Source organism: Pundamilia nyererei, unplaced genomic scaffold (assembly GCF_000239375.1).
Source record: "Pundamilia nyererei isolate P.nyererei 1_Seehausen unplaced genomic scaffold, PunNye1.0 scaffold00104, whole genome shotgun sequence".
NCBI classification, from domain to species: domain Eukaryota; kingdom Metazoa; phylum Chordata; class Actinopteri; order Cichliformes; family Cichlidae; genus Pundamilia; species Pundamilia nyererei.
Genome location: NW_005187505.1, coordinates 2,248,481 through 2,275,625, shown reverse-complemented (window position 1 = coordinate 2,275,625; position 27,145 = coordinate 2,248,481). Strand labels below are relative to the sequence as shown.

The 27,145-nt window shown below is 40.2% G+C and overlaps 1 protein-coding gene across 2 annotated transcripts; it reads left to right on the top strand.

The window, feature by feature from the left end:
• The first annotated feature begins 487 nt into the window (after positions 1–487).
• LOC102192229 (liprin-beta-1-like) lies at positions 488–27,145 on the top strand. Of its 2 annotated transcripts, none has more exons than XM_013912842.1 (25): positions 488–691; positions 8,846–8,925; positions 10,810–11,015; positions 12,590–12,670; positions 13,639–13,752; positions 13,886–13,996; positions 16,043–16,135; positions 18,416–18,533; positions 19,801–19,862; positions 19,942–20,008; positions 20,562–20,680; positions 20,894–20,967; positions 21,781–21,835; positions 22,126–22,279; positions 23,093–23,228; positions 23,309–23,431; positions 23,596–23,746; positions 23,958–24,069; positions 24,144–24,232; positions 24,375–24,497; positions 24,591–24,716; positions 25,497–25,685; positions 26,443–26,601; positions 26,685–26,750; positions 26,831–27,145. In XM_013912842.1, the coding sequence occupies exons 2-25, from the start codon at positions 8,862–8,864 to the stop codon at positions 26,921–26,923; spliced, it is 2,685 nt and encodes an 894-aa protein (XP_013768296.1). In that variant the 5' UTR covers positions 488–691; positions 8,846–8,861; the 3' UTR covers positions 26,924–27,145. The 2 variants fall into 2 exon arrangements, with proteins under 2 accessions (XP_013768296.1, XP_013768297.1); XM_013912843.1 differs by lacking the exon at positions 488–691 and adding an exon at positions 874–891.

The window sequence follows — 27,145 nt, the reverse complement described above, 5'->3', positions numbered from 1 at the left end:
CCGTCACACTAACCCTCTATGTCCTCCATTGATATATCAGTGGAGCTGCTAAATAAGAGGAGAAGAGGAAAACCACGCTGAGCATTCATCTCCACTATATCCACTATCCCTCCTCTGTATGTCAGAATCATCTCAACCTTCTCTGTCTTACTTCGCTCAGCATCTGCTGTCCCTCATATATAATAATAAGTTAAGAATAACATACAACATTATATTAGCCTACAATGGGATGACAAAGCTCATGTAGAATACTTTCTTAACACTAGGAGCAGAAGATGTTTTTTTAAATCATTTTATTATCATGAAGGTTGGAAAAATATGAAAATTACTGAATTCAAAGTGTTGCTTTGTGGCAGCAGTGAGAAAGATACAAGAAATGTCATGTCTTAGTCTAACATCAGAGGACATGAGTTTTATTGTGAAGGGCAAAAGCGATTCTTCCTCTGCTAACGGATTTTATGCTTTTATTCTGAAGTCATGACTTCCTGAAGTTTCTTCCTGTGTGGCTTTAACTTGACGCCGCACTCTATCGCCTTTTTTAGCTGGATGAAAACTTCATTTCACAGACAAATTCAATGAGAAGGTGAACGGCCACCATGAAGCTCCGTTGAAAGGCGGCCAAAGAGTTTGGAGTAAGCTAACTGGAGACTGCAGGACCCCGTCGTTAAAACTTTTTCTTTGGTCGAAAACTGTAAGTTTTCCGAAGTTTCAATTAAGTTTTTTGCAGTTTTAAAAACAGAGTTACTGTTAACTGTTGACTTTTCCAGTCTTTACTAAAGTGCTTACTTGACTTTTATGGTGTTAAAAACGCTAAAGTCATCTCGTTTTCTGTTTAATTGGACTTGAAGCTAAAAACGATGTGGACGTGTTAGCTAACGTATTAACCCAGAGGTGAGCTTTTCCCCCTAACTTTTGCGTATTCATTTGAATATTGAATGTATTCCCTATGTTAATGGCTATTTAAGATTATACTGCACATATGGCAGCCTAAAGTTAAATAGCCATAATTGTGTTGAGGTATTTAGAATTTATTGTGATATTATAATTTGTATTTTCCTCTATTTCTACACCATCGGTGAACACTTATATAGAAAATCTCCCCGGGTCTTACTGTGATATTTCACTGCAGTTTTAAAATGTTATTTGGGGTTAAATCACCAGCCCATGCACCACACATGTGTTTAAATTCCATGTTAACAAAAAACACATGTAGATACTAATAATCCATAGAAGTGATAAAGTTATTGGAGACAGTACTTTTTTTTTTCAAAGCATTGCAGTTTCTTTTAGTGCTTTTAATTGTGCTAGCTTTGTATGTGAGGACCCTTATTGCATCACATTTTATTTATGTATCCATAAATGTGCAGGCCAACTTATGAATCACTGTCGTGAACCTCCAGTCAGACTCAGTTTGGCGCCCAGCATCATTTAGAAAATGATGTAGGAGCCAGCACTTTATAGCTGATTCAGGTCCAGTGTCGGCTTTTTTCATCATCAGCCTGAGACTTATGCAGCCTTTGTGTGGGTAAAAGTCTGCAGTGTAGTTTTTTTTTTATTCAGGAAAACCCCCACTCCTGAGGCACATGACCCCCTGGCAGTGCTCTACTCTCCCGATCTCCCTCTGGTGACGTCTTGGCCTGCAGGCAGATAACCTAAAACTTAACAAAGGATTTTATTTCCCTCTCTGTCAATAACCACATTTGTATTCTCACCTCACTCATTCAGCCAATGATTCATGTCTCAGAAAACCCATGCTGATGCACACTTGCTTGCACAGCCATATCTGATGTTACAGGAGCATAGTAAAACAAACTGCTTAGTGATTGTTTAAGAGACACAAATAAATAAGTCTAATCTCCTGGAAGCATGTTTCCTCAGGCAGCAGGCGTGTGCGTGTGTGTGTGTGTGTCTGTCTGTCAGTCAGTCAGTCAGTCAGTCAGTCAGTCAGTCAGGACAAAGTCCATTATTGGCCCATGGCAGTAAACTTGCCTTGCAATAAGATTTACATGGCACACTCCCCAAAGTTTTCTAGATTTAGATTTTGTTTTTCTTAAAGCCACGTGTCCAAAAATTCTACGGGGGCCTTTCTATCTCAGGCACCTTTTTTTTTTTTTTTTTTTTTTTTTTTCTCTCCATGATATTTGCATTCCTTGCATTCTTGGTGCAGTTATCTTGTGGTAGTGTATTTTGAAAGAAGGGAGGTGTCATGTTGAAGCCACATGACATACTGGGATGTTTACATTCTTCTGAAATTAATTATAACGTCTTAATCTAAAACATTTGTCTCACAAGAACAGATTTAAAGGCTCGTTCCTCTCTAAATTCAGTAAAATTGATGCTAAAGGCTCCATTATGATGTGACAGAAGTAATATAGGAGCTCCTGGACTTTCAGCTTTTATTGCAGTGTGTGAAGGGATTGCAGGAAAATTGCAGTGTCTTTGCAAGAGGAAGACATTTCCCCAGAATTTGCCAGGAAGCACTTCCTGACAGGACTGAGTGAAGGTCTTCCTGAGCGTAAGGATGCCTCTGTTTCAATCCTGTTTATTGGAAGCGCTTATAATGGTGTGAGTAATACTAGGACTTCTGAGTTACCTTAGTGATAACAAAGGCAACAAACTGTAGTTTTTCTTGGCTTGCTGAGATCTCTTACTCATTTCCTCCAGAGCTTTTCTTTATTTTGACAATTTATTTTTCCCCTCTAGTTTGAATTCTGCCTGTGATGTAGTTTGGGCCACGTGGAAAAACTGCAATAACTTGGGATCAGAGTCGTGGTGCTACCATGTGAGGCTCTAAAAGACAAAGACTTGTTTGTGTAGCGTGTTGCGGCAGCCGGTGCTGCAGTGAGAAACCCAGCGCTGGTTTAGTGTCTGACGTTACTATGAAACAACCTGACCTCACAGTAGCCCAGACTGAAAGTTCTATGCACCATCTCTCAGGGGGAAGGGTAAACAAAAGGAGGGTGTTTGACTGGAGTTTTTGACGGGGCTTTTTCTTAAATTGGGTGGCACAGAAAGACCAAGAGCAAGGCAGGTGGGCCAGAATATTCAATCATAAAATGCAGTGATGACAACTGGTGTGGAAAAACATTAGGTGCAGCCCTGTGCTCCAGTGCACAAAAGCCTGCAGATGATTCTTGTACTGAATAAGTTTTTATAAGTCGATTAATGTCTTAGTAACTTTTGTCATTGTTATTAGCTGTCAGTTCAGCTCAGGAGGGTTCAAATCCGACTAAAACAAATGTTTTAAAAGGAATGGCAGCAATGTAGGTGTATTGGAGACGGTCTGTATTCAGTTATAGTTTCAGATCTGGTTATATTTGCAGTTTATTTTAGTCAAGGGTGATGGTGCTGAAGGAGAAGCGAATGTATTGATTAGATTACTTTTAAAGAAGAAGTAGTCATGAACTTATGGTAGCAAGTTATTTTAAACTTGTTCTCAGACCTTTGACCTAAAGTGTCACACAGATTTACAAACCATGAGCAAAAGTATCGTACAGCTGATTATGAGCAGGTCTAAACTTCCTACGACAAACTGGGTTGTAGTACTTCACCTTATGCAGCTTCTTATGCTACATTCTGAAATGCACATCTGTACCACAGCTGGAGGTAAGTTATAGGAGCACGAGGCACCGGTAGAGGCGTGTGTGTGTTACAGAGACCGACCATTCAACGTATGGTCAAGTAATCCCAGCCTATTTTCAGATGCTTCATCCCTCCCCCCTCCTCATTCTGTATCACTCCAAATCCATCTGGTTGACGTTAAAACCACCTCTTAGCCCCAGAAAAGTAGAGTTTGATTCTCTTACTGATTTCTTTCTTTAAAATTGAAAAATTCTTCTGTCAGATGGATTTAGATCAGTAGCATTGATTCCTTTTTTTGGGGGGGGGGAAACATTTATTCAAATGGCAAGAGCAGAACAATAAGTGAATGATGTCATTAATGCGGTTTTATAGTGTGTTTTTTATAGTGTTAGATGGCCTCTCAGACCTCCACAAAAAAGCTGTTTTTAGGCCTCTGAACATATGCTTTTTATCCATTGCTTTTGCAATTATTGCCCTTTTTAAAATAAAAACTTTAGTTTAGAGTGAACTAAGGTTTGTGAGCAATTTATTCATGATTGATATAAGTGGATATTTGCTTTGTAAAAGTGTATCAAAAGAGCATTGTTGAATAGGCTTGGAGTGAAATGTCCACCTCTTTCATAGAAGTTTACCCTCTGACTGGTCCCAGCAGATACGTACCCCTCCCTAAGCCTGGTTCAGGCAGAGGTCTCTTCCTGTAAAAGAGGAGTATTTCCTCACCACCATCAACAAATGCTTGCTCATAGAGGGTCATCTGATCACAGTCAACCGATGGGGTTTTCTTTCTAATATTGTATGGTCTTTAACTTAAAATATAAAGGGCGATTCTTGTGAAATCAAGTTAGAGGTTGTGTCTACTGTTTTTGTTTCCCAATGTTGTTTCTCCTGACACTGACGATCAAAAATTATGCAGCAACCAGCTGGGTGTACAGAGCAAAGACGTTGGCCTAAGGAAAAGCTACAACCACTTGAAGCTGGCTCTGCATCGTCTCAGTATCATCACATCATCTCAATATGTGGGATAATAATGATGCTCAGTCCCACAAAGATATTTGTGGTCTTGATGGTATATTTTAAAACAAACTGGAGGCCAATTGTGGTTAAGTTTTTGCAAAAGTATGTAATGTGGACATGTTTTCCTTCTGATCGGTGTTTTCCTGGTGTGTCTGAAAAGATATCTATGATAGTCGGGACCAAGCCTCTTCCTTCCTACTTAAGACAATAAAAAAATAAAAAAGTAAGGGTTAAGCAATTTCCTTAAACAGCTGGACACTATCTTTTTTTGAGGAAAAATTACTTCAGCAGGACTGAATGTTTGCATGTGTTTCAACTTTCATCAGGGAAGAATAGACTTTGGGCACAGGATGGATCATGTGTGATGTCAAAACAAACTACTGTGGTCAACAATGGAGCTCCATGGCACAGAGGAATAGGATATTTCTGGCTCTAGCAGATAGACAATACTTGTTTGTAGGTTCAGTTCTTTTCTGCGTGGGTTTTTTATTTTTTATTTTTATTTTTTATTTTTTTTGCTTGGGGTAAAATATCTGAATCCATTTGAGTTGCCTCCATGTATATGACACGCCAGCTTTTGTTTGTTGTTTCTTGTTGGCATTTTATCTTTTCCCTTCATGGATCAGTTTAAATGTCTTGGGCTTTGACATAATACAGTCCTTGGGGGGATTTAGTGTGAGGGAAAGAGGGTCAAAAAGGTCAGCAGGAATGTCACTGCCTGGTATTAGTGTTTAGTTTGTGGGAGAACTGGCTTGCTTAGGAATGCATGCAGTCATCACTCCTACGCTTCAGGCATCAGACAATACAATTTCATATGGACCCTCCTTCATAAGGCCACAGATGGACTCTCATCTTTAGGTTTAGCCATATTTTATATATATATATATATAATTTATTTTTTAAATGGTTGATCTGTTCATCACTGATGTGAGTAAAAGTGGAAAATCCCTGACATTTTAAAGGCTTTGAGTCTAAAGAACGACCAAACCAGTTTTTACGGAAGGTTTCAGTGCCATCTATTTGCTGCATGGCCAGCACAAAATTGACTTTTATTTTCATGTGCTCATTTAATTCCTGTTTTGACTCTTTTCCAGAGATAAATTGACCTGGCATTTTGACTTTCATGGGAATTGTTACTAAATGGGATTTCACATGAAACTCATTCCAGTTTCGATGTGGCTTTTATCACATGACAACTCATTCTATTTCATATCTCCTCAAGGGACAAAAAAATGGGACCATTAATGACAGCTGAACAGAGCATGAGTTAGGGTGTCTTGTGAAGGATTTCATTATTTACATATTTATTTGTTTGTTTTTAAATTTCAAAAGTGTTTCCAGCAACAAATATGACTCTTGAGCTATATATTTCCTCCAGAGTTTATTCAAAAAGCATCCTGTTTCCATCAAATCACAGAGTAAAGCATAGTAGTAGCAGTCGTAGTAAGAAGTGCATCGGTGGTGTGCCTCCAACCTCATTCCACTTGGAAACTTTACAGTTTATATGGAAAGCAGGTTGTTATATCTTCAGATGCATGTGTCTGCATAACCAGGGTTCTGTTTAGATTCAAGCGTAATGATATGTTGATGTTGTACTACAAATACAGCACTTTGTATGACATTTTGGAACAAACCTACACCCACTTCTCTGCAGTTAAACCAGGCGCCAAAGCACTTAAGGCTCCTTGTTTTAACAGCAGACTGTAGCAAACCCAGCTCACATATTGAGGTCATTGGTCTTAATTAAGCCCTTAATGCCAATTCTTAACCTACTGGGTATGACACTGTGACCCCACAGAGGGAGGAAATGAGGCAAAGCCACTAGTCCCTGCCCCCCCTCCCTTTTTTACTATGCAATGTCTGAACAAGTGGGGTTACTGTTTTTATGTCGGACAGCTGGGCTCTCTGTGCCATATTGTTTACTATTTCAGTTCCTCTAAATCAGATTTTGTTTGAAGCGATAAGTGGCCAGTGCAAGTAAAAGAGAGACATGTGATAAGTGTTTGAATCCACTGGTCATGGGTATATTGTCCAACTTTGTTATGGAAGTTTGAAATGCCGAGCATGCCGGAGCTACAAGGCCTGAGACCCCTGGGAGAATAGTGCCATTATTTTAGAGAGGAGCCTGGCCATGAGCACTCGTGACTGCCCACTCGCCGGAAATAAGGGCTTCTGGATAATAAGTCCTGGAAATCACTTTGTTTTTTGTCTCTGAGGCAGCCAGTTTTTTTTTTTGTTTTTTTTTTCTTTTCGTTTTTTTGTGTCGCCGACTGCAAGGGTAATTTGATGCAGCAGTCATTTGAAAAGGAAGAATGAGACCTTTTACTGTAACAAGATTAGTGATAACTTAATAATAATTTCTTTTTCAAGTGGAAATGCAAATGCATGCATACAGGCAGGCTTTCTGGTTCAAAACAGGCTATTGTGCATCAACAGTGCAATTTCCTTACCAGTAACTACAACAGGGACAAGGGTGGCATCAAAAATATATGTAAAGGACTCTTTAGGGAATTGCCTGATTCACCAGAAATGGCAGTTTACTGTTGTTGTCTTGCTTTTCTTTACTGGACATGTTAATTTTAGTTGTTTAGACGTGGCATGAACATTTTGCAAATTTGTCTGCCTACTCTTAGGAAGTGGCTCTCCAGTCCTGTTTTGGATCAAAACATCCCTCCCACCAAGTTCCAGTGTTTTCACCACAGTAGACTTTGAGACCTGGCATTTTAGGGAATACTGACATTCTTGGTTGAAAACATGTCCAGCTAGTCCAGCGTGTTACATCTGCTATATTTTAAAAACTGTTACTGGGTAACATTAGGAGTGATAGTTGCACAAGAAAAGGGCCAGTGTATGCCCACATTGTTTTTAATGCAATGTCAAACAAATAACACGACATATCGTAATGTGGACTATTATATAAAAACGTATGGAATGCCTACAAATCCATATTTTATCCCAAATACAGCATTTTAAAACACTGGTTGTTTAAACTGAGGCATTTTACTCTTTCATGAAAATTTTTTTTTTCTCATTATCATTTGAATGCAGCAACATATTAAAACACAAAACTTGGGGCAGGGACAGCAAACGGCTGGAAGAGTAAGTAGTACTAAAGAGAAACAGCTGGAGGAACCTTTTGGCGCTAATTAAGTTAATTGGCAATGGGTCAGTAACATATTGTCTGTATAAAAAGAGCACTTGAGAGAATTGGGTCGAACTCGCCTGCCTGCAGTCTAAATCTTTTACCGATTAACAACATTTAGCCATCCTTTTTTTTTTTTTTTTTTTTTTTTTTTTTTTTTTGGGGGGGGGGGGACTTTCTTTGTAACCTAATTTTTAGCCATCAAAGTAGCCAAACAAATGCTAGACATTCATCCATACCCTCGTTAGCCTGATTCTGATTCTCACTTTAACTCTAAAACCAAAGTTACAAGTTTGCCAGTGTAATCATTTTTAATCATTTAGATTGTTTTTAAAAACAAACTGTTTCCAACGAAGATGACTTCAGATGTTTAATCTGTTCAGTCTTTGGTTTGCTGTGACAAACCAGTCCTTCATTTAAAATTTCTTTTGGAAGAGTAGCTCTCAAGAGCTGGAGTTAAGTCTGCCCATCACACAATCACTTTTTGAACAAGCACAATTGCACACACATTCAAGGAGTGTGTGCTTACACCTAAGCGTTTTTCCAAACACTGACATAAGGCCAACCCTGATGCTTTCAGGGAACATTTGTAAACTGTAGCTCCAGAAAATTTGTAACATTATCCAAATAAACACTGCACTAGTGTCATTAAATTTCTGAATTCTGTGAAGAGAAGCTGTCGGTGCTGTTGTCTTAGTGGCTGTTGATGATGTGATATGTGGTTTCATGTGGGCATGAAACACCATCTCATCACACGGTGTATTTAGAAGTTGTAGTTGAGTGCTGTTAAACATCTATTTAGCCAGATCCAGTTTGAATAGTTGCTTTGATGAAAAGTTGAAGAGCTTTTACGCAGTAATGGCAATACTTTTACCTCATGTGCAATACTCCAGCAGTTTGGGGGATGGCCACTTTTCAATCTTTTCTGTCTTACAACGATCAAAGTCTGTTTGTGAACTGATATCATAAAAAAGACTACTGCAGGCATAGCTGCAGACACCATATTTGGCAGTGATTTGATTTTGAAGTATATTTTAATGCCTTTTAGTTCCGGCCAAGATCCTTTATGGAGTTTCCCTTTTTTCTTATGCTTGTCTTCTCTTTCAGAACAATTGAACACAAGATGATGTCTGACGCTAGCGAGATGTTGGCAGCAGCCTTGGAGCAAATGGATGGGATCATAGCAGGTAACCACAGTGAACATTTGGACTCTAAGACCTGGGAATAGCACTTTTTCAAGTGGGCATGGTAAGCTATGAGGGTCTACTCACATCTGGAAATCATTAAATTGCAAATACAGAGTCTAGCGGACAATAACTTTACCACTTTTACCTGCAGTTTAATGTAATCCTTCTGAATATACATGAGTCTGAAATACAGCTGAAACCATGCTTTTAGTGGTCTGCCTCCACTGCTTGAAGAATTAAAGTAAGTTTCCATTGTCCCTGCCGTGATGGAAACTAATGATTATTCAAGCTCTGTGAGTTTGGAATATAAACCTCTTGCTTGCGAGCTTTTGGCTGCACTCTGTATATTTGTGCTGCTGCAGATGAGCAGACCAGGCTTCAGTTTTTGAGTCCCTACTTTTCCACTGATGTGTGTAATTATAGCACTGACCTTTCCAATGGGAACGAGACGGCTGATCACATGATATCACCCCGTCCCCACTGTTTCCGCAGAAACCACAGGCATCATCAAGCCCTCATGCCCTGCTACTGTGGGGGAAGCCATGCTTGGTGGGAACATCATGCACTTGAAATCAGTTGGGATGCTGCCGCATTTGCTTCCAAATAAAATGCAGTTGCCACTTATACAGAGAGATTTAATTGTCTTTGTTATCTTATATTTTGTCTGATGGACACCATACAAATATTGTTTGCTCAGTATGTTTGCATGATTGTGGTATTCTCGCCACGTCGGCATTAAAGTATCCAAGAAAGTACCTAAAAGTTATTATGATGCTTTAATTTGCTGAAATGTTTACTTGAGTAGGAGGAAAATGGCTTCAGAGGGAAAACCATGTGAGCTATTTAAACGAACATAATGGTCTTTGAGAATTTGATGGAGACCCCAATTAAAATGTTCTATGAAGGATGTGAAGAGCTGCAACTGTAACAGCTCTGAGCTGCAACAACCATTTTTAACTGTCATTAAAAATGGTGTCTCTGTGTTGGGGTTGTGCAGTTAATCAAATTTTAAATTCTGTTAACATTTTGGCAAGATAAGAAGTTAATTGAGATGAAAAATGAATCATTTACTTAATTGTTTTCCAAAACTGCTCCTATGTTTGACCTTTTAGCACACTTCATGCCTCTAATTCACTCCGTGCCAGTCACCTCACTAAACTTCTTTTTTTCTTTTATCTTTTTTTTAAAAATAATTCAATTTCATGGAATTAATGAAAAGACAAGGATTTTTTTTCTTGAACTTTAATAAATAATTTTTTTCCAAATCATATTCTTAATGACAAAATAATCGTTAGCATAATCGAATACCTCTGTTCTGTACATATGCTCTTGTGAAAATTCATTATAGACGTTTTGTTTAATCTTGTTACATCATAGAAAAAGAACTGATACATGAGAAATGTGCACAGCTGTGCAGCAATTAATTTAAAGCAGTTAAAAGGAGCTTTAGTTTGTTTATGCACCACAAGTTAAATCTTATTTATATTCTTTTACCGCTGACCTGGAGTTCTTGCCATTTAGTGAATGCAACAAAACGCAAAGTCCATAACTCATATTAAATAATATTTTGCACTGTACATACTGTAACAAAGATTATCAACCCCAAAACAAGCTATATAAATGCTGTAATCTAGTTTGATGTATTTGGTGTTTACAGACTGATATGTTGGTGACTGTTTATAGGAATCAATGCAGTAACAAAGGCAATAGCAGTTTTTAATGATTTAAAAGAAGAAAAAAATTATTGTATGAGCATACAGCTGTATGAAAGTATGAGTTCACAAGCTATTCATAATGATTCCACCACTCCTGCAGATCAAAGACAAATGTAGATTTCATAACAACCTCTATATGTATCTAAATCCTCCCCCTGCACTTCGCCAGGCTCCAAGGCCATGGACTACTCCAACGGGCTGTTTGACTGCCAGTCTCCCACATCGCCTTTCCTCGGTGGCCTTCGGGTCCTTCACTTGCTGGAGGATTTGCGGGCAGCACTGGAGCTGATGGATAATGATGAGAGGGACAACCTGCGGTGTCAGATTCCTGATTCCACTGCAGAGGGTCTGGCGGAGTGGCTGCACGGACGAATGGTAAAAAGACCCCGTGTAGGGTTCGCTCTAGATTTCTTTGTCTGGTCTTTTAGGTTGAAGTGTGATCGAAAAGTGTCGTGAATTTCTAATGAAGACTTCTCCTTGCACACCTCTGGACCCCTGTCAGTGTGATTGCTGTTTTTAGATCAGTGAGTGGACCCCTTGTTGCTCAATGAGGTTTATGAAGTTATGTCATAGATTGAGGTGATGGAAGCCGCATCTTTGGTTCCATACATAGACTAACACATAGTTGGTTCACTGCCTCTGTCAAAGATCAGAGGGCGTGACTCAGGTCAAAGACATGCTTTATAATTTTATTTTTTTAACGTATAGAGTTCTGCTGTAAGTCTAAGGGAGGTCACTCCCTTTTTTGGCCACTACAATCTCTTGTTCGCTACAAGCCTTACTAGCCAGGTTTGTCTTCCTGTGACTTTGTCCTGATCTCTGAAGTTCCAGCTTGCGTCACTGGATATGCAAGTGCTCAGATTAGAAGTTTTAAAAGACTGCATCCGTGCTGAAAGTGATCAAGAAGGAGTCTACTTTGATGTGGAAATGAGCTCAATTTAAACCCAGCCTTTTAGAGAGGTGGCATACATCTTTGGTCACGCCTTGCAGTTACATTTGGGAGTAATAAAGGTTATATATGCCCCTTGAAGAGACTTTTTCATCATCTGTCTCAATTGCATCTTAACCTGTTGAGGTCATTTTGAGTTTATTGCTTTCTTGTTGGATCCATTTGCTCCTAGTTTTGCATCAAATGCAGTTGATTCACCTGAGGATTACATGTGGATAAGTATGAGGAAATGAAAATCTGCTCTTCTTTTCTTGCTTTCCTGAGCAGAGAGAGTTGCTGCAAACCTAAAGGCCATCGTTTGATATTTTTTATTTATTTATTTATTTATTTTGTGTGCAGAAATGAGAAAAACCCGTCACTTTGTGCATGGTTCGTATCTTTGCACAGCGCAGATTTAGCCTGGGATGAATTATCCTCTATGCTTTTCATCTCTTGATTGTGCTCCTTTGCCTTTACTGTGACTTTGTTTATACTAGAAGTAATGTTTTGACAGGGTGTGTGAATGATGGAGTTTCTATAGGAGCCTCCCTGCAAATAGTTTCCATCATAAAAACTCATGCTGACTCGGTGTGAGGCTCATGTTTTTCTTCCTTCGCTCCCTCGTCTCTCCATTTGTGATATTTGAGAAAAAGTTTGCTTTTCATTCAATTTTGAAATCACTTTCATGTGAGAACACTGATGACAGTCACATTTTCCTGAAAGTCTTTAAACACGTATCAATTCATTCCTTCAAGGGAAAACCATGTGACTGTGAGTTATGTTTATACAAGAAAACAGTGTGTAGTTTATCCATTAGGATATCCATGTAGCTCAGAGCTGTGTATTTTAGTTTGCTTCTCCCAGGCAGATCTACATTTCAACATAATTTATATACCATCTCCCGATTTTATGAGCTCTTATATTTCAAGAAACATTAACTTAAAGCCTTATTTATCTTGCATTGCAAATGCAGCTGTTTGCTCAAACAATACAGATCCCCTTGTATCATCTCTTATTTCAGACCAACGTCCACAGCTCCGAAGCAGTCGCCCAAGAGCGTCTGTCACGACTTGAGAGTGACAAAGAGTGTCTCATTCTTCAGGTGCGTGAGCAAAGCTCTCTGTCACGGCTGCAAAACAGCCGAGCAATTTGTCTTGAATGTGCAATTAAGTGTTATTGTGGCTATTAGCACTTGTGTTATTAGTGGGATCAAAGGCACGCTTTCAGTTCTTTTTGTAAGCTTGCAGCATGTTGCCAAAATTAAACAATAGATTTGGAAGAAATCTGGTGGAAGGGAACAAATTATTATTTCTCCATTCTTATTTTAAGCCACAGTGTCGTTGCATGTGCACTAAAAATTGCTTCTTTTATGAATTCATGTGCTCGGTTCTGTTAGTACAGGCCCAAATATGTCTATTTTTTCCTCCAATAGTTGTAACCTTTATTTTAACTGTTAGGCAAATCTGTGCAGGCATTCGAGACTGTTTACATAAAATACACTTTGTGGCAACTACGTTAATGTTAGAGGAGGTCTCAAATAAAATGACACTGTCTTTGAGGGATGTTCATAGAACAAAATCAAGATCGAATATGTGACATGAATGTTCAACAGGCTACTTTGGCAGAAAGTGTTAAATTGAAAATGCCTTAATCAAGTGCTCATGATTGTGACTCACTTGAAATCCATCCATGGATAATATTTGATATTAGAGCTGATTACATTTCAGAGCTTTTTCTTGGCCAGACAGATAGTTATGAGTCAAAGAAGTTGCCAAGTTCATTAAACAAATAGTTTTCTTTTGTTTTTTGTGTGATTTATCAGTTAGTAGTCAGATTTGGTTACCTTTTAGACAGAGCCAGCTGTTCCTCCCCCAATTTCCAGCCTCGGTGTTGAGCGAAACTCTCTGCCTGCTGGATGTAGTTACATATTTTCCACACAGAGACACATGAGAATAGTGTTGACCACCACACTGACTCTCTGCAAGAAAGTACATAAGCATATTCCCCCAAAATGTCAAACTAATGTCTCTGTGCTTTAAAGGTCCTAAAACATGTTTCACTATTGTCTAGGTAAGCGTTTTAACAGACCAGGTGGAGGTGCAAGGTGAAAAGATTCGAGATCTAGACAGCTGTCTTGAGCAACATCGTGAGAAACTCAATGCTACTGAGCAGCTTCTTCAGCAGGTAAGGGCTCTTTCTATACTTGCATTGAATGCCAGTTAACGGTGGTTTGAGATAGCCGAGACCACCCATTTTGAAACTTTCTTCTTTCCTGGTAATAGTGCAGCCTTTACTGCATGTGAATGTTGCTCCACAGGAGCTTTTGAACCGGACAGCACTGGAGACCCAGAAGCTGGAGCTTATGACCGAGGTGTCCAGCCTGAAGCTGAAGCTATCTACTGTGGAGAGAGATCACAGAGGCAATGAGGTAGAGCACCTTCCTCGAAATGTAGGCTGTAAAAAGAAGCACGCATTCTAATTCTCAGATGCACCTGCACCTCGTCTAATGTGCCGTGCGACTCTGAATCCTGGCAGCCACCGACTTATTGTTTTAAAGTCACAAAGGTCGGCCTCACTCGGCTGGACTGAGATCTGTCATGTGGTGCAACGTGAACTTCTTTAAGGGTTACAGAAGATATTTAAACAGTCCTTGTGCTCCAGCAGCTGTTTCCTGCCAAAATAACCCCCACCCACCCATACTCCCTTTCTCCACTCTCACAGGCTAAAAAGCTTTCCATACACTGTGCTCGGAAGCTGGGATATATTATGTGTACTTTCCACGCAGTAAAAGGATATAAATTTTTTTCCCCCGTTTTTGGTGCTGTTTAGCTTTAAATGAAAACCCTGATTGGCCGTCTTGTCTGTCCTAGTTTTCATGACCTTATAATGTTACCTTGAGCAGCTTTTTGACACATTCAAAATCTCACTTCATATTATCAAACCAAACAAACCTATTCTTTCTAACGAGAAAAGTTTGTGTCAAGCATTATGATGATTTGATTAAAACATATCTAAAGGGGAACTCCTTTTCTTTTTCTTTGGGCTCCGTAACACCAGGCGAGTGTAAATGATTAGTAAAAATTTAGATTTATATTGATATATTCTGTAACACTATTAGTCAGTATTTGCTGGGCCTATTTTCCTTATAAATATCCAGAATCAAAATGAGTCCAGTTAATTTTCTGTGCACTCCTTTTGTTACAGTGTAAACTGCAACCAATAGCAGCTAATTCTTTCAGACGCTATATGCCAAGAATAACAGAGAACAGTACAGAAACACATACTCCAAACAAGTGCTGAGAGTGTGCAAACCTCCCCCAAGAAAATTCACTGTCTGGGCAGTATCTGCTTTTAAGGCAATGGTATTGTATTTTGTATATATTCATTTGAGCCTACTTTAAGAAGTTTGTAGTACAGTAAAAATCAGACAAGGATAGCATGACAGATGTTTGCTTTGACTACACTAACATTATGCAGCAGCAGGTAATGTATAATGGGTATTAGTGTGCAGTTTGAGAAGAAGACCTTCAATTCATTCAAACTTCAAGCTAACATGTTTACAAACAGAATGATGACACGTATGCGCGCAAATGCTACCAAAACCAATAACCTTTTTGTACATCAACATGATGAAAATGCTAAAACAATAGCCACACAAAATGTAGCATATCTTACTGTTTGAAGTTGTGACACAAATACAGAAATCACTATGTTTGTATGTTCTTCTCTCTCACCCTTCTGTTCATTGCATCCACTTTAAATTTGGGAGGTGCATTGGTGGAGACTTGAGGAAGTGCAGCAGCGTGTTTCGGTTTGTCAGTTTCAGGTCTTTCAAAGGAAGTTCATGACATTAATGGATTCCTTAAGTTTAACCGTCACAGACAAGTACCAAATCTTGTTTAGGGGGCATCTGTAAATTGTGGGTACAACAAAATAAACTTGGTTCTACTTGGTCCGAACAGGCTTTGCGCTGTTATACTTTTCATGATATTAGCTGAGTGAGACGGTTTTAAAGTCACATTTTCTCTGAAATCCCAAACCCTGTTCTCAATACAAATGAAGATGATATAAACAAGAAGTAATCAAATATTTTCTGTTTACCAACAACAGTCCTCCTTGAAGAATGAAGGGTTTACAATCACAAAAAAAGTAAATACCCATTGCATTTAAAGTCAGTTTCCCAGGCCTCCTACACTGTTGCTGATTGGGATAAAAGGAGTTTCACATTAATTAACCGTGACCCTTCCCTTAAGTCTAGGATTTGTCTCAATGTGTAGACTGAGCTCCTCATATTCCCTCCTGAGAGACATCAGTCTGAAAATAATGTTGATGCCTTTGGCAAGAATGTTCCTTCTGCTGAAGAAGGGGAGAAAAAAAAACAGACATCTCTCCCACGCACAGTCTCCACGAAGCTCTCCAGTTCAGGTTTGTATCGGAGTTTAGCGGTTAATGGGAGTTCTGTTTTCCTCCCCAGGGCTTGTACCAGGAAGTGACGGACCTGCGGTTCAGGGTTACTGATATAGAGAATCAAAGAGTGCAGTGTGAGAAGAAACTCAAAGCTACCAAAGTGAGTGTCTGTAGTTCACATCCATTCAGCAAACGGCTTTGTAATTGACCATAACCATAATCTGAATATGTTTTAATCTTTTGAAATGCATCATTACATGTTTAAATCCTTCTGATTTTCCCCGTGACATTTTTCTCTGTTTATTCTTCTTTTCCACCCCTCTTCTATTTGGCTTCCGCTTTTTATTTCTTCTGTTATGTTAACATCTTACTGCAACATGTTAATCTGTCAAGCGTCCAAAGTGGAACACTGGTCGGTTCACTGGACTTGAGGTGAAGGTTTAATCTCCAGCCCCCCCTTTTTTTTCTTTTTTCTCCTTTCTGGCCCTTAAGATCCTCTAAGCCTGCTCTCCTCCTTCACTGCTGCGCACTGATTTCCTGACTTTCACCACACTTGCTGTAAGTGCTCCCACCAGTACTAAAATCCTGTATTAACTTTTTGTTCTCTACACCTGTAGAGCAAAATAATGTTGACCGAAGCATTGCTAATCAGCAAGTGTTGGGTTGTTTTTTTTTGGGTTTTTTTTTTTTCTTTTGAGTAGGAGGGTGGTATTTCTCCATTTATAAATCTGCACATCTTGTAAATTTTCTATATTAGAGTAGTTGAGTTTTTAATTAGTAGTTTTTGTGTGAGATACTAGTCTGCATGCTGACTGTTATGCAATTTGTTGATTAGCTTGAGTTTGCGCTGAATCACATCACTCGTGCCACAGTGTGTTTGCAGTGTTTTGGTAACGTAGCTCTCCACTTATTCTACATATAACATTTCGTTTACACGAGCATGTGAATTTGGACACGTTTCTATGGAGAAACGTCAGAGTTTCATTTATTTTGCAGGTATTTAGTTGTCGTTTTCCAAATCATTGAACTTATGTAAATATTCATCTGATAGAGGCAATAGTTGAAAAACAAGACTGTCTCAAGTCATATGACATTAATGTGTACACGTATTTTCAAGGGGCTTCATTAGTACTTTAGTCTAGTCTATACATAGACTGTAGATAAAGGGTGGACTTGCCGCTCTGACCTCACTCAACGCGTCAGTGAGCTACGGTTTTTGAAGACCAAGGTCAGCAACCTGACTGACCTTGTTTTTGGAAGCCAGATGGGAGCCCACTTGGATGAGAACATTAGGTTTAAGGTAATCGGCTAAATGCAAATTTCTGGTGCAGTGGTTGTCTCTGCAGAGTTATTTGCCTGCGCAACGAGATTTGCAAACTATCTACACACGCTTTGTGCAGTCCTCAAATAACCCAGTAGTATGTAGCTTCATGTGGATGATGCTGTATATCAGCGGTCCCCAACCTTTTTTGCGCCACGGACCGGTTTATACCCGACAATGTTTTCATGGACCGGCCTTTAAGGTGTCACGGATAAATACATCAAAATAAAACTAGTACCGGTACGGAAAAAAGGAAGGTTTATTCATAACACACGTGAAAAGACCCAGGAAAACCGAGTAAACTATAACAAACTAACGCTGAAAACCGATTTAAAAACCCTGAAAACTATACATTTCACACCTGAGCCTCAACTCTCGTGGGCCGGTACCAAATGACTCACGGACCGGTACCGGTCTGAGGCCCGGGGGTTGGGGACCACTGCTGTATATGGTAGGTCACAGCGCAGTTCACCACAAACGGGACAACCTTAAAACAGTCTCCCGCTAAGGTAAAAAAGCATACAGAATAAAGTGGCTGCAGAGAAAACTTTACTTCTTTAACATTCTTCTTCTTCAGCTCCTCGTATGTTATAGCTTTTCTTTTCTTTGTGGCTGGCAAGACCAACAGTAGCACAAGCAAGAGTAGGCCATGGACTATGTATTTTTGACACTGCCCCCTGGTGATGGGAAACGGATACAGCATGTAGACGATGATCTGTGAAGCTATCTGTAGGGTGTGCACAGGACCAATGCAGAGACGCTATATTTTCTAAAGACTAGTTAGACAATAATCTTGCTAACCAATCTAGCAGCGATTCGTATTGTTGGAAGCGATGTTATGCAGACAGCCAGTGGCACCCACCTGTTAATCAAAGTGAATGCACTCCTAATAACTCATGATCTAAAGCAAGCTAAATCACATTTTAATTGCATGCAGCTCTCAGGCATCATTTTTGAAACAATTTGTTGCTTAAGAGTCACCCTAAAGTTGCTGTGCCTCTAATAATTTAACTTAAGCATACCTTTCTTTCCAGATTGTTTAATGCATTAGATGCTTTTCTCTGCTTCCTAGTATTAAATGCTGCAAATAAATTATGGCTTTGTCAACCCTCATTATAGGAGGAGCTGCAGCTTCTGCAGAGGCAGCTGGAGGAGCGAGAGTTGGAGCTGCAGAAGTTGAAGGATGAGGGCAGACTGAAGGTGGAGAGCCACAACAGAGCTGAGGGGGCAGAAAGAGGTGGGAGCTGTTTTTAATAACTGTCATGTTCTATTTCATGCACTTCAGTTCCAAAATTGGCTTGAGGATTAGAAAAATAGACATTTTCCATTCCAGCAACACTATATCCACCTTCAGAAGCCTTACCAGACAAATATCACACAGCTTTTGTCTGGATTTCTCCATTTCTTCTTTTTTTTTAAGTATCTTACATTTCACAGACAGTCTGAGGTAATTTGAACCTGATTTTAGTTTTTTAACTCCCTATCTGTCTGTCTGTATGATCCATACCAAACACATCACTATCTTACTCCTTCCACCCCCACAATTGACCTTATCTTATCCACTCTGATGGAGGAATGTTGTGCTTCTGTCATGCTGGCCTGCCTGTAAACATGTTCTGTGCAGTAAAATCTAAAGACAGGAAGGCTTTTGTTTTGTCTTCAGCTATCTCAGCATAGAGGCACAACAAATCCATCAGAAGTTAGAAATGAAGCAGACTAGAACAATAAGTGAGGAACTCGGTTAACGTGCAATTGGGAAACTTGCAGAGTAAATGTGCATGCTGCTGACTTCGCTGGCACAAGATTCGAGGCGAAGGTGATTTGATGAGCAACAGGCTTTTCTTAAGTTGAGACATTTAAGTGGAGTAAATGATGCTCATACACAGAGCTTGAACTCTTCAGAGCAGTAGGACAAACGGTGAAGATGCCAGAGTTTCACCCTAGAAAGTTATTAATGGTGTTTTAAATTGTTTGTTTGCCCAGCACAGGCTAGAAGTCTTACATATTGTAATTTTAAGTGGTGCCTCTGGCCAGCCCAACATTTGCCCTCCAAACCAGATCTGACACAACCTCGCCCGAGGGAATAATCCTGCTCTTCAGCTGCTAGATCTGCCTGTTTTGCTGTTCTTTATGTCTGTGGGTCAGCAGCCGCACTACGCTGGTGTGGCTGCTGGTGGTGAAGAATGCAAGAAATTATACAACATATCAGCCTGTGCACATTTTTTAGGAGTTCATTAGGTTTGGATTACGTTATCAAGTGGCTGGGGGGGCACATTTAATTGTGTGGTGTTGCTTGAAAAAACAGACACAGACCCTGTGTTAATCTGTAGCGATAACTAAATCAAGAGATCATTGCAAGCTGAAACAAGAGCCCTTCTGACCAGTACGCTGTGCCCCAGTGGCTTCGTTATTTCTGGTTTCTGTTGGTTGCTTTCAGAGCCCGCAGGAGCTGATGTTTAAATGTTCACAAGTATAAAGCATCTTTTTTCTTCTCCTTTCTCCAGATACTGAAATGTTGAAGATGAAGAGGGTTTTAGAGTCGCTGACGTCAGAGAACGATGAGAAGGTAGTGTGCAGTGCGTCAGCAGCAGCTTTAACTCACTTCGAGTCATCATTGCAATGACATAATGTGTGTCTGTCTCCAGGAACGAAGGATTAAAGAGCTGGAGGAGTCCCTTAAAAAGTGCAAAAAGGTGCAGGAGCTGGTCAGAGGTCAGAAAATCTAACCTCGTAAATTTCAAATTTACTCACATTGATATTTACAGTTTTGTTGTTAAAACTACTTCTGCACTGAGTCAAAGCTGGATTTAAAGCATATTTTTAAGCTCCTTTTGGTTCTTAAAGTGTTCAAAATAAACATGTAAAACACCTAATTCTCCATTTTAAGAGTGACAGTTTTTGACCCCCAAAACCTGCTGGCGGTAGAAAAAGGCATCTTCTCTTTTGAATAATAATTGCTAAAAAACTCTGGTGTACTTCACAAAGCTTCCTTTCGGTTTCTATCCATGATTATTTTCATAGAGCTGCAGGACTTTGTGTTGCCGTTACAAATACATTTTCTCTCACTGTCAAAGTATGTGTAACTCAAGTGCAAAAAACACCCCAAAACCGCCCGTTTGACTGTCAAAAGCCCTGTTTTCTTGTACTTTTATCCACAATGTTGGAATGCTTTTAACACTGCCAATGAACTTTGAAAAGGTAAGACTGATGTTGGTGGGTTTGTGCTTTATGGTGTCCCCGCTGACTGCCCTCACTGCTCTCTCAGAGAAGCTGAATGAAGATGACTACCACGATATCCCAGATGATCCCTCGGTCTCTGCAGCCATGGAGGTTGATCAGGTCACTGTGGAGTTGGAGGGGGAGGCAGGAAGGAGCTTGGGCGAGGTAAACACAACCTCTATCAAAACAGTTCTGACACAGGATGAACCCCAGACTGTGGACTTCCTTTATAAAAACTCAGTTTTGGCCTCCCACTCTGAAATTGTTTCTGCCAGGAATTCAGAGCTTTGGTTCTTGCTGTTCTGTTTGTTGATGTCGGTGCATGCTCTGCTTTAGGAAAGTGTTTTTGCTTCATTATGCTTTTATCTGTTGTCTCAGTCTGTTCCATGCATAGCGGTGCTCTCTGAAATGAACGAACTGGACAGAGAGCGACAGCTTCAGGCAGCCGGAAGGTAAAACTCAAGCTTCCACATGTGATTGCTGTAATTAAAAGACATCGTTCTTTTTCTGCTTTATTTAGTTTCACGGGTCAAATGAAGTAATTTACATTTTGTGCACAAATATCAGTCTACTTCTAGGTGATGTCTGGGAACTTCAACCTTTCTCTAATCAGCGAAACATCAGCTTGAATAAATTTAGATTGTCTAAAGGTGGTGTGTTGGCGATGCTGTTTGCTTTTAGGGACGCAGCATCAAAGTGTAAAAGTTAAGTGTTTGCTGTTGTCGCTGAAATTATTCAGTCGTTTGAGTTAATTTCTTTCATCCCTGCGTTAGACCTCGGTGTGATTAGACTTTTGAGGTTAGTAAAGGTTATTATGGCTGTGTTGGGAATCTGAGGCTACACAGGTTTCCCTACCAGTAACAAGAATAAAGGTGAAATTTGTACCGCACAGCATTAACAACAGGACTGAGTAGAGTCGAAGATTTGTGCCGACATAAAAGGTCTAATCAAGGGACCGATGTGAAAACGCCTGTGTGGGTGTACTTTGAGTGAGCAAAGGCTTTAAGCAGAACAATTTTTAGGTACATCGCATTTAAATGACTTTGTGAAACAATTGCTGCTAATTGCTGGTTAGCAGAATAGTAATTTAATGCATTGTACTGCACAAATTTCATTTTTTCCTTTCTTTTGGTTGATTTTATTTTTAACACTTTAATTTTAATTATGTAATATTACTTCTACTTGATGTTAAGAACATTTCTAGATTATTAAACTATTTTTTTAGCCTGTGCTTGAGGCCTGAATTCTCATTGTTGTGATTTCAGTACCTTAGACATCCCAGAACCAAGCAGCTCAGCTGGAACCAGCAGCACTGATCAAGTAAGACAAGGCTATCTCTGATGTGCTCTGGCTGATTATACTGTTATACTTATTATTTCTATAATAATATATTCTATTGTTATATCAAAAATACTCATTACTATTTAATTATTTTTTTTTAACATTTTGTACTAAGTAGTAGAGTAGATCCTCCTTGTTATGAATGATTAGGACCAGTCACAGAGTCCTCTGTGTAAGCTTGTCCTCCTCTGACACCTAGTGGTGCTTTTTTCCTGTGATTTGTGCTTTAATTCTTCTGTCTCTACATGTTTTTTTTTCCCTCCTCATAGGGCCTAAATAAAACAGGATGTAGTTCTTCTTCTCCAACTAAAGGAAACGCCACAAGCGATGGGAATTTTGGTACCAAGAAAGCCCGCGCTTCATTTGGCCGGGGCTTCTTCAAACTACGTGGAGGCAAGCAGACGGGCAGCGCCCCGAACCTCGGTGAGCTTTGCCATCTTGTAGAAGGCATTTGATTTTTTTTTCCCTGTATTTGTTTATGTGTGTGTTTTTATTTTATTACTTATGTTCATGTTTCCTTCATGGCTCTGTAAATTGTGAAGATCGCACCCGGAGTGCCAGTGCACCTGTGTTAGGTACAGTGAAGCAGAGTGGCTTTTTGGCCTGCAGCATGGCAGCTGTGGGTGAGACAGCTGGATGCACTGAAGCCAGCACTGACACGACAATGTAAACATTTATCTTACATGAATCCTTGTCATGCTGGTCTTTCATAGAAACACTCTCCTAAAAAATGAATGTTTCCCAACTTTTTTGTTGCTGTTGTTCATGACATCTTATGTTTATGAGTTTATAAATATAATTGTTTTCTCTTTCACTTTTTCAATAATTATATCTCACAGATCTGAAGAGATAAAACCAGACTGAGTTGCAAGAAAAGTTGGAAACCACTAAAGGCTATTCTTTATTGGGATTTCTTTTTTTCTTCTCTCAACCATTTGCTTGCAGCTTACTCTGACGTGTTTCTATCAAAGTTATCACAAAAACATCCAGTTGTCTTTTATCCACGACATTACACCATCTGCAATTATGCCGTTTTTAGTGTTTTTCCAGGTTACATTTATTTTGCATTACTACTTTGTAAACGAGTAGATGTTTGCATGTGTGATGCTTCTCCAGTTTGTGTTGATTTCGTCCTGTTAGAATCCAGAGATCTCTGGAATCTCTGTGCTCATGGTGGTGGGTCATCCATGCTTGCTCCAGCTTGTATAGTCTCACATGTGTAATTGACTTTCACAGCTGAGACAGCGCACAAAGGCACAGAGCACCTCGACTTGGCCGGTTCTCCTCCACGGAAATCCCACGATAAATCGCCTCCAACGTCCTCGCCCGAAACCAAAAAGAAGTCCAAAGGGTTCAAGAGATTCTTTGGCAGGTAAGACTCAGCGACGCGTCGTCGGTGTTTGAGCTGGAGGAAATGTATCTTTGATCATTTCTAACGTAATTGCGATGCAGGTTAAAGAGGAGCCACTCTACCTCCTTCAACCTTGATGATGCAGCCGAGATGGAGTTCAGAAGGGGTGGAGTCAGAGCTACAGCCGGCCCCAGACTCGGCTGGTCACGCGACACCAAACAAATGTAGGAGTTCAAAAACCGTTTTAGAACATCTTAGTTATAAAATAAGTAAACCGTTATTGTATTAATTATTAACTGCTGCATATAAGGGCAAAACTACAAAGTGTTTTTCCCATTTGAGGGTTTTAAGAATGCTGTTTACTGATGTTCGTCCTCTCTCCTCTCAGTGCTGTTGATCTTCCTTTCTCACGGTGGAGCAAAGAGGAAGTTTGTGCGTGGCTTCATGAGCAGGGCCTCGGGTTTTATGTCGCGCAGGGTCTGAGCTGGATCAAATCAGGACAAACATTACTGCAAGCATCACAGCATGACTTAGAGAAGGTAACGGTGACAGCAGTAGAAACATGTTGTCTATGTATACATCTTCATATCTTCTTTTTTTATCTTTATACTTTTAGTGCTTATAAACCTATATTTTTTTTTTAAAGAATAAATGAAGAAACAAGTCTGTAATTATGCCACTTCATGTGAATTACACGATTTGCTAAGTTTCTACTAAAACAGGCAGAATAAACGTCACACTATGTTTCAGGAGCTGGGCGTGAAGCACCCTCTGCACAGGAAGAAGCTGCAGCTGGCCCTGCAGGCTGTCGGATCAGAAGAAGAAGATCTGAAGGGCAAACTAGACCACAACTGGGTGACGAGTGAGTGCCGTCGTCTCACGGCCTGCACGTATCATCTCCATTAGCTTTGATTCAAACAGGCTGTTTGTTTTCAGGATGGCTGGATGACATCGGTCTCCCGCAGTACAAAAGTCACTTTGATGAGGCTCGAATTGATGGACGCACGCTGCACTACATGACAGTGGTGAGCTCCGTCAGAGCTTTTAGATTTACTCTTATTAAAAAGTTCAAAAATAGCTGTTCTTTCATATTCTGTCTGATTTTTGTGTGAATAAGTCATTCGACAGGTGACGTGTGTAGGTGGTAACTCTTTGTTGTTATCCCAGGAGGACCTGCTGTCTCTGAAGGTTGGCAGTGTTCTCCATCACCTCAGCATCAAGAGGGCCATCCAGGTCCTCCGCCTCAACTCTTACGACCCCAACTGTCTCAGACGCCGTCCCTCTGATGAGGTATCACGCAGAAGTCCCAACCCAACCTTCTCTTTTGCTTTAAACCCGTCATTTTTAAAATTTAATTATTAATTTTATTCCCTCGTCGTCCAGAGCAACGTCACACCAGCAGAGATCTCGCAGTGGACCAACCACAGAGTGATGGAGTGGCTCCGCTCCGTGGACCTGGCGGAATATGCCCCCAACCTGAGGGGGAGTGGTGTTCACGGAGGGCTGATGGTGAGCATTATATACACAAAAATAAACACAGGAGACAGAATAAACTGTGGAAACTGCAAATTAGAGGTCACAAAATGTGTAACGGAAACTGTAAAGAGCTGAAAAAGCAGTGCCTTCATCAGGTTTGAATAAGCTGTTCCACCTAAGATCATTTTTCCTCAAGTCACTGGTGCTGCGTATTTCTTTTATATAATCACACTAAATGGAGCCGGCTTTGGTGCTCAGTGTGCAGAAAATGCATTCAAAGAAACTTGGCAGTCGTTATTAAAAGGTTACTGGGAAAAAGAACCCACAAACCTAAATATGAGCAGTTTCATGTAGGAACTATTTTCTTTCTAGTATCTAAGAACCGACAAACTAAAAGGAAACGCTTACAGCTCAGCTGAGAGGGACGTCATAAATGTTTAGATGCCTTCAGTCTCATTAGTTTGTGCATTTCATCGCAGGAGAATTGATTCTTTCTTGTGATATACTTTGCATAACTGCATCGGAAAATAATTCCTACACAAGACTACTCAAAGCAAAGGGAAAGACTTCACGACAGGGACATAATTGAGGTGAACTGTCTTTAAAGCAACTGCAATCATTTACATGTCAGGCTGTCTGTTTATTACTTCACTAGCAAAGAGCACACGGTGAACTGCCTACATTTCTGACTCTAAGCTTCTGTCTTTTAACAAATAATAATGATTAAGTCCCCTCTGCTGCTCTGCGTCATTCATACATACATTTTTATTTTTTTGACCTTGCACCGCGATGTTTCATCTGCCTGTTCTGAAGGTGTTGGAGCCTCGATTCAATGTGGAAGCACTCGCCCTTCTGCTCAACATTCCTCCCAACAAAACCCTGCTGAGACGCCACCTGGCCACCCATTTCCACCTGCTCATTGGCTCCGAAGCGCAGCGGCTCAAACAGGACTGTCTGGAAAACCCAGACTACACGGTCCTCACAGCAACGGCCAAGGTCAAGGTAACTGCACGCTGTTTCACAACGAACCCTCCCTGCTACAGAGAGGAACTTATCATTATTGCAGACTCCAAACAGATCAGCGGTACCAAAACTGGCAAACCAAAAGTAAAAAAGTAAACCTAGCAAAAAAAAAAGCCTCTCAATTCTTACAGATCTGAACTTCTGTTTTTTCACCTCTTTAGACAGCAGGCTGTATTTAAAGCATGGATGGTGAAACTGAAGCTATTCCACACTTAGTAGCCTCTTGTCAATCACAGAGTAGCCACGCCCTAAAGCATAACATGCTTTGTCTTTTTTATGTTCATATAAGATGTGAAACTTGCAATTAAGAGCATGATCATAAATCAAATAAGCAGTACTTACATTTTCCCAGAGTCTCTTTTATATTAATCTCCTGCATACGGTCGGCAAACCTTTTAAAAGAGAAGCAGCTAAATGAGAAAGTAAATAAGCTCTGTTGCCATAAATATCAAAGCGTTAAGCCCAGTAGAGTTTCCCAACACTAATAATACTTTTAAATAAAGTAGCTGTTTCTCAGGACATGAATGAGCTTGTCTGCTACTTGGAAGGTTGGCAGTTCAATCCCCAGCTCCTCTAGCCTGAAGTATACTTGGGCAAGATGCTGAACCCTGAGTTCTCCCTGATGCATTTATTGGAGTGTGAATGTTAAATGTGATGTGTGGGTGAATGAGGCTTGTAGCAAACGCTCATGTTACGAGCTGGCCATCTGCTAATTGTGTCCTTTATCCTCCTTCAGCCGAGGCGCTTGTCGTTTGGAGGTTTTGGCACTCTGAGGAAGAAACGTCAGGATGACGGTGAGGAGTACGTGTGCCCCATGAATGTGGAAATGCCAAAAAACAGCAGCTTCCAGACTAGCACCCAGATCTACGAGGATAACCTTGAGCACCTGGAACAGGTACACACTCTCCCAGTTACACTTATTTGTAACACAATAAATTAGTTTTGTTGAATTTGAGTTGATTCTGTCACTTTTCACAGATGGAGGACTCTGAAGGAACCGTCAGACAGATAGGAGCCTTTTCTGAGGGAATCAACAATCTGACGGTGAGAAGCTGACCTGCGATCACACAGAACACGCTGTCCATCGACTACACTGAACGCTGTTCTGTGCTCCTGTGTTTCAGAGCATGCTGAAGGATGACGTGTTTTTCCGGGAAGTGTCGGCGTGCCCTCCAGAGTATGGTCCCTCAGAAATGCACAGTAACTCAAACATCTGATATCAGAGCTCCGCAAGCTTCATGGAAAAAGAACGAACTGTGCCAACTTCATCCTGTGGTCCATCTCTCTCTACCGCTGATCAGCTTTTGTAAGAGAACATGTCAGACTAACAATATTTCCATCTTTTGCATGTACACATCTATATTTATTGAAGCTGTCCAAAATGTAACATGTGAACTGAAAATGCAAAGTGTTCTCAAATTAACATACCTCTTTATGAA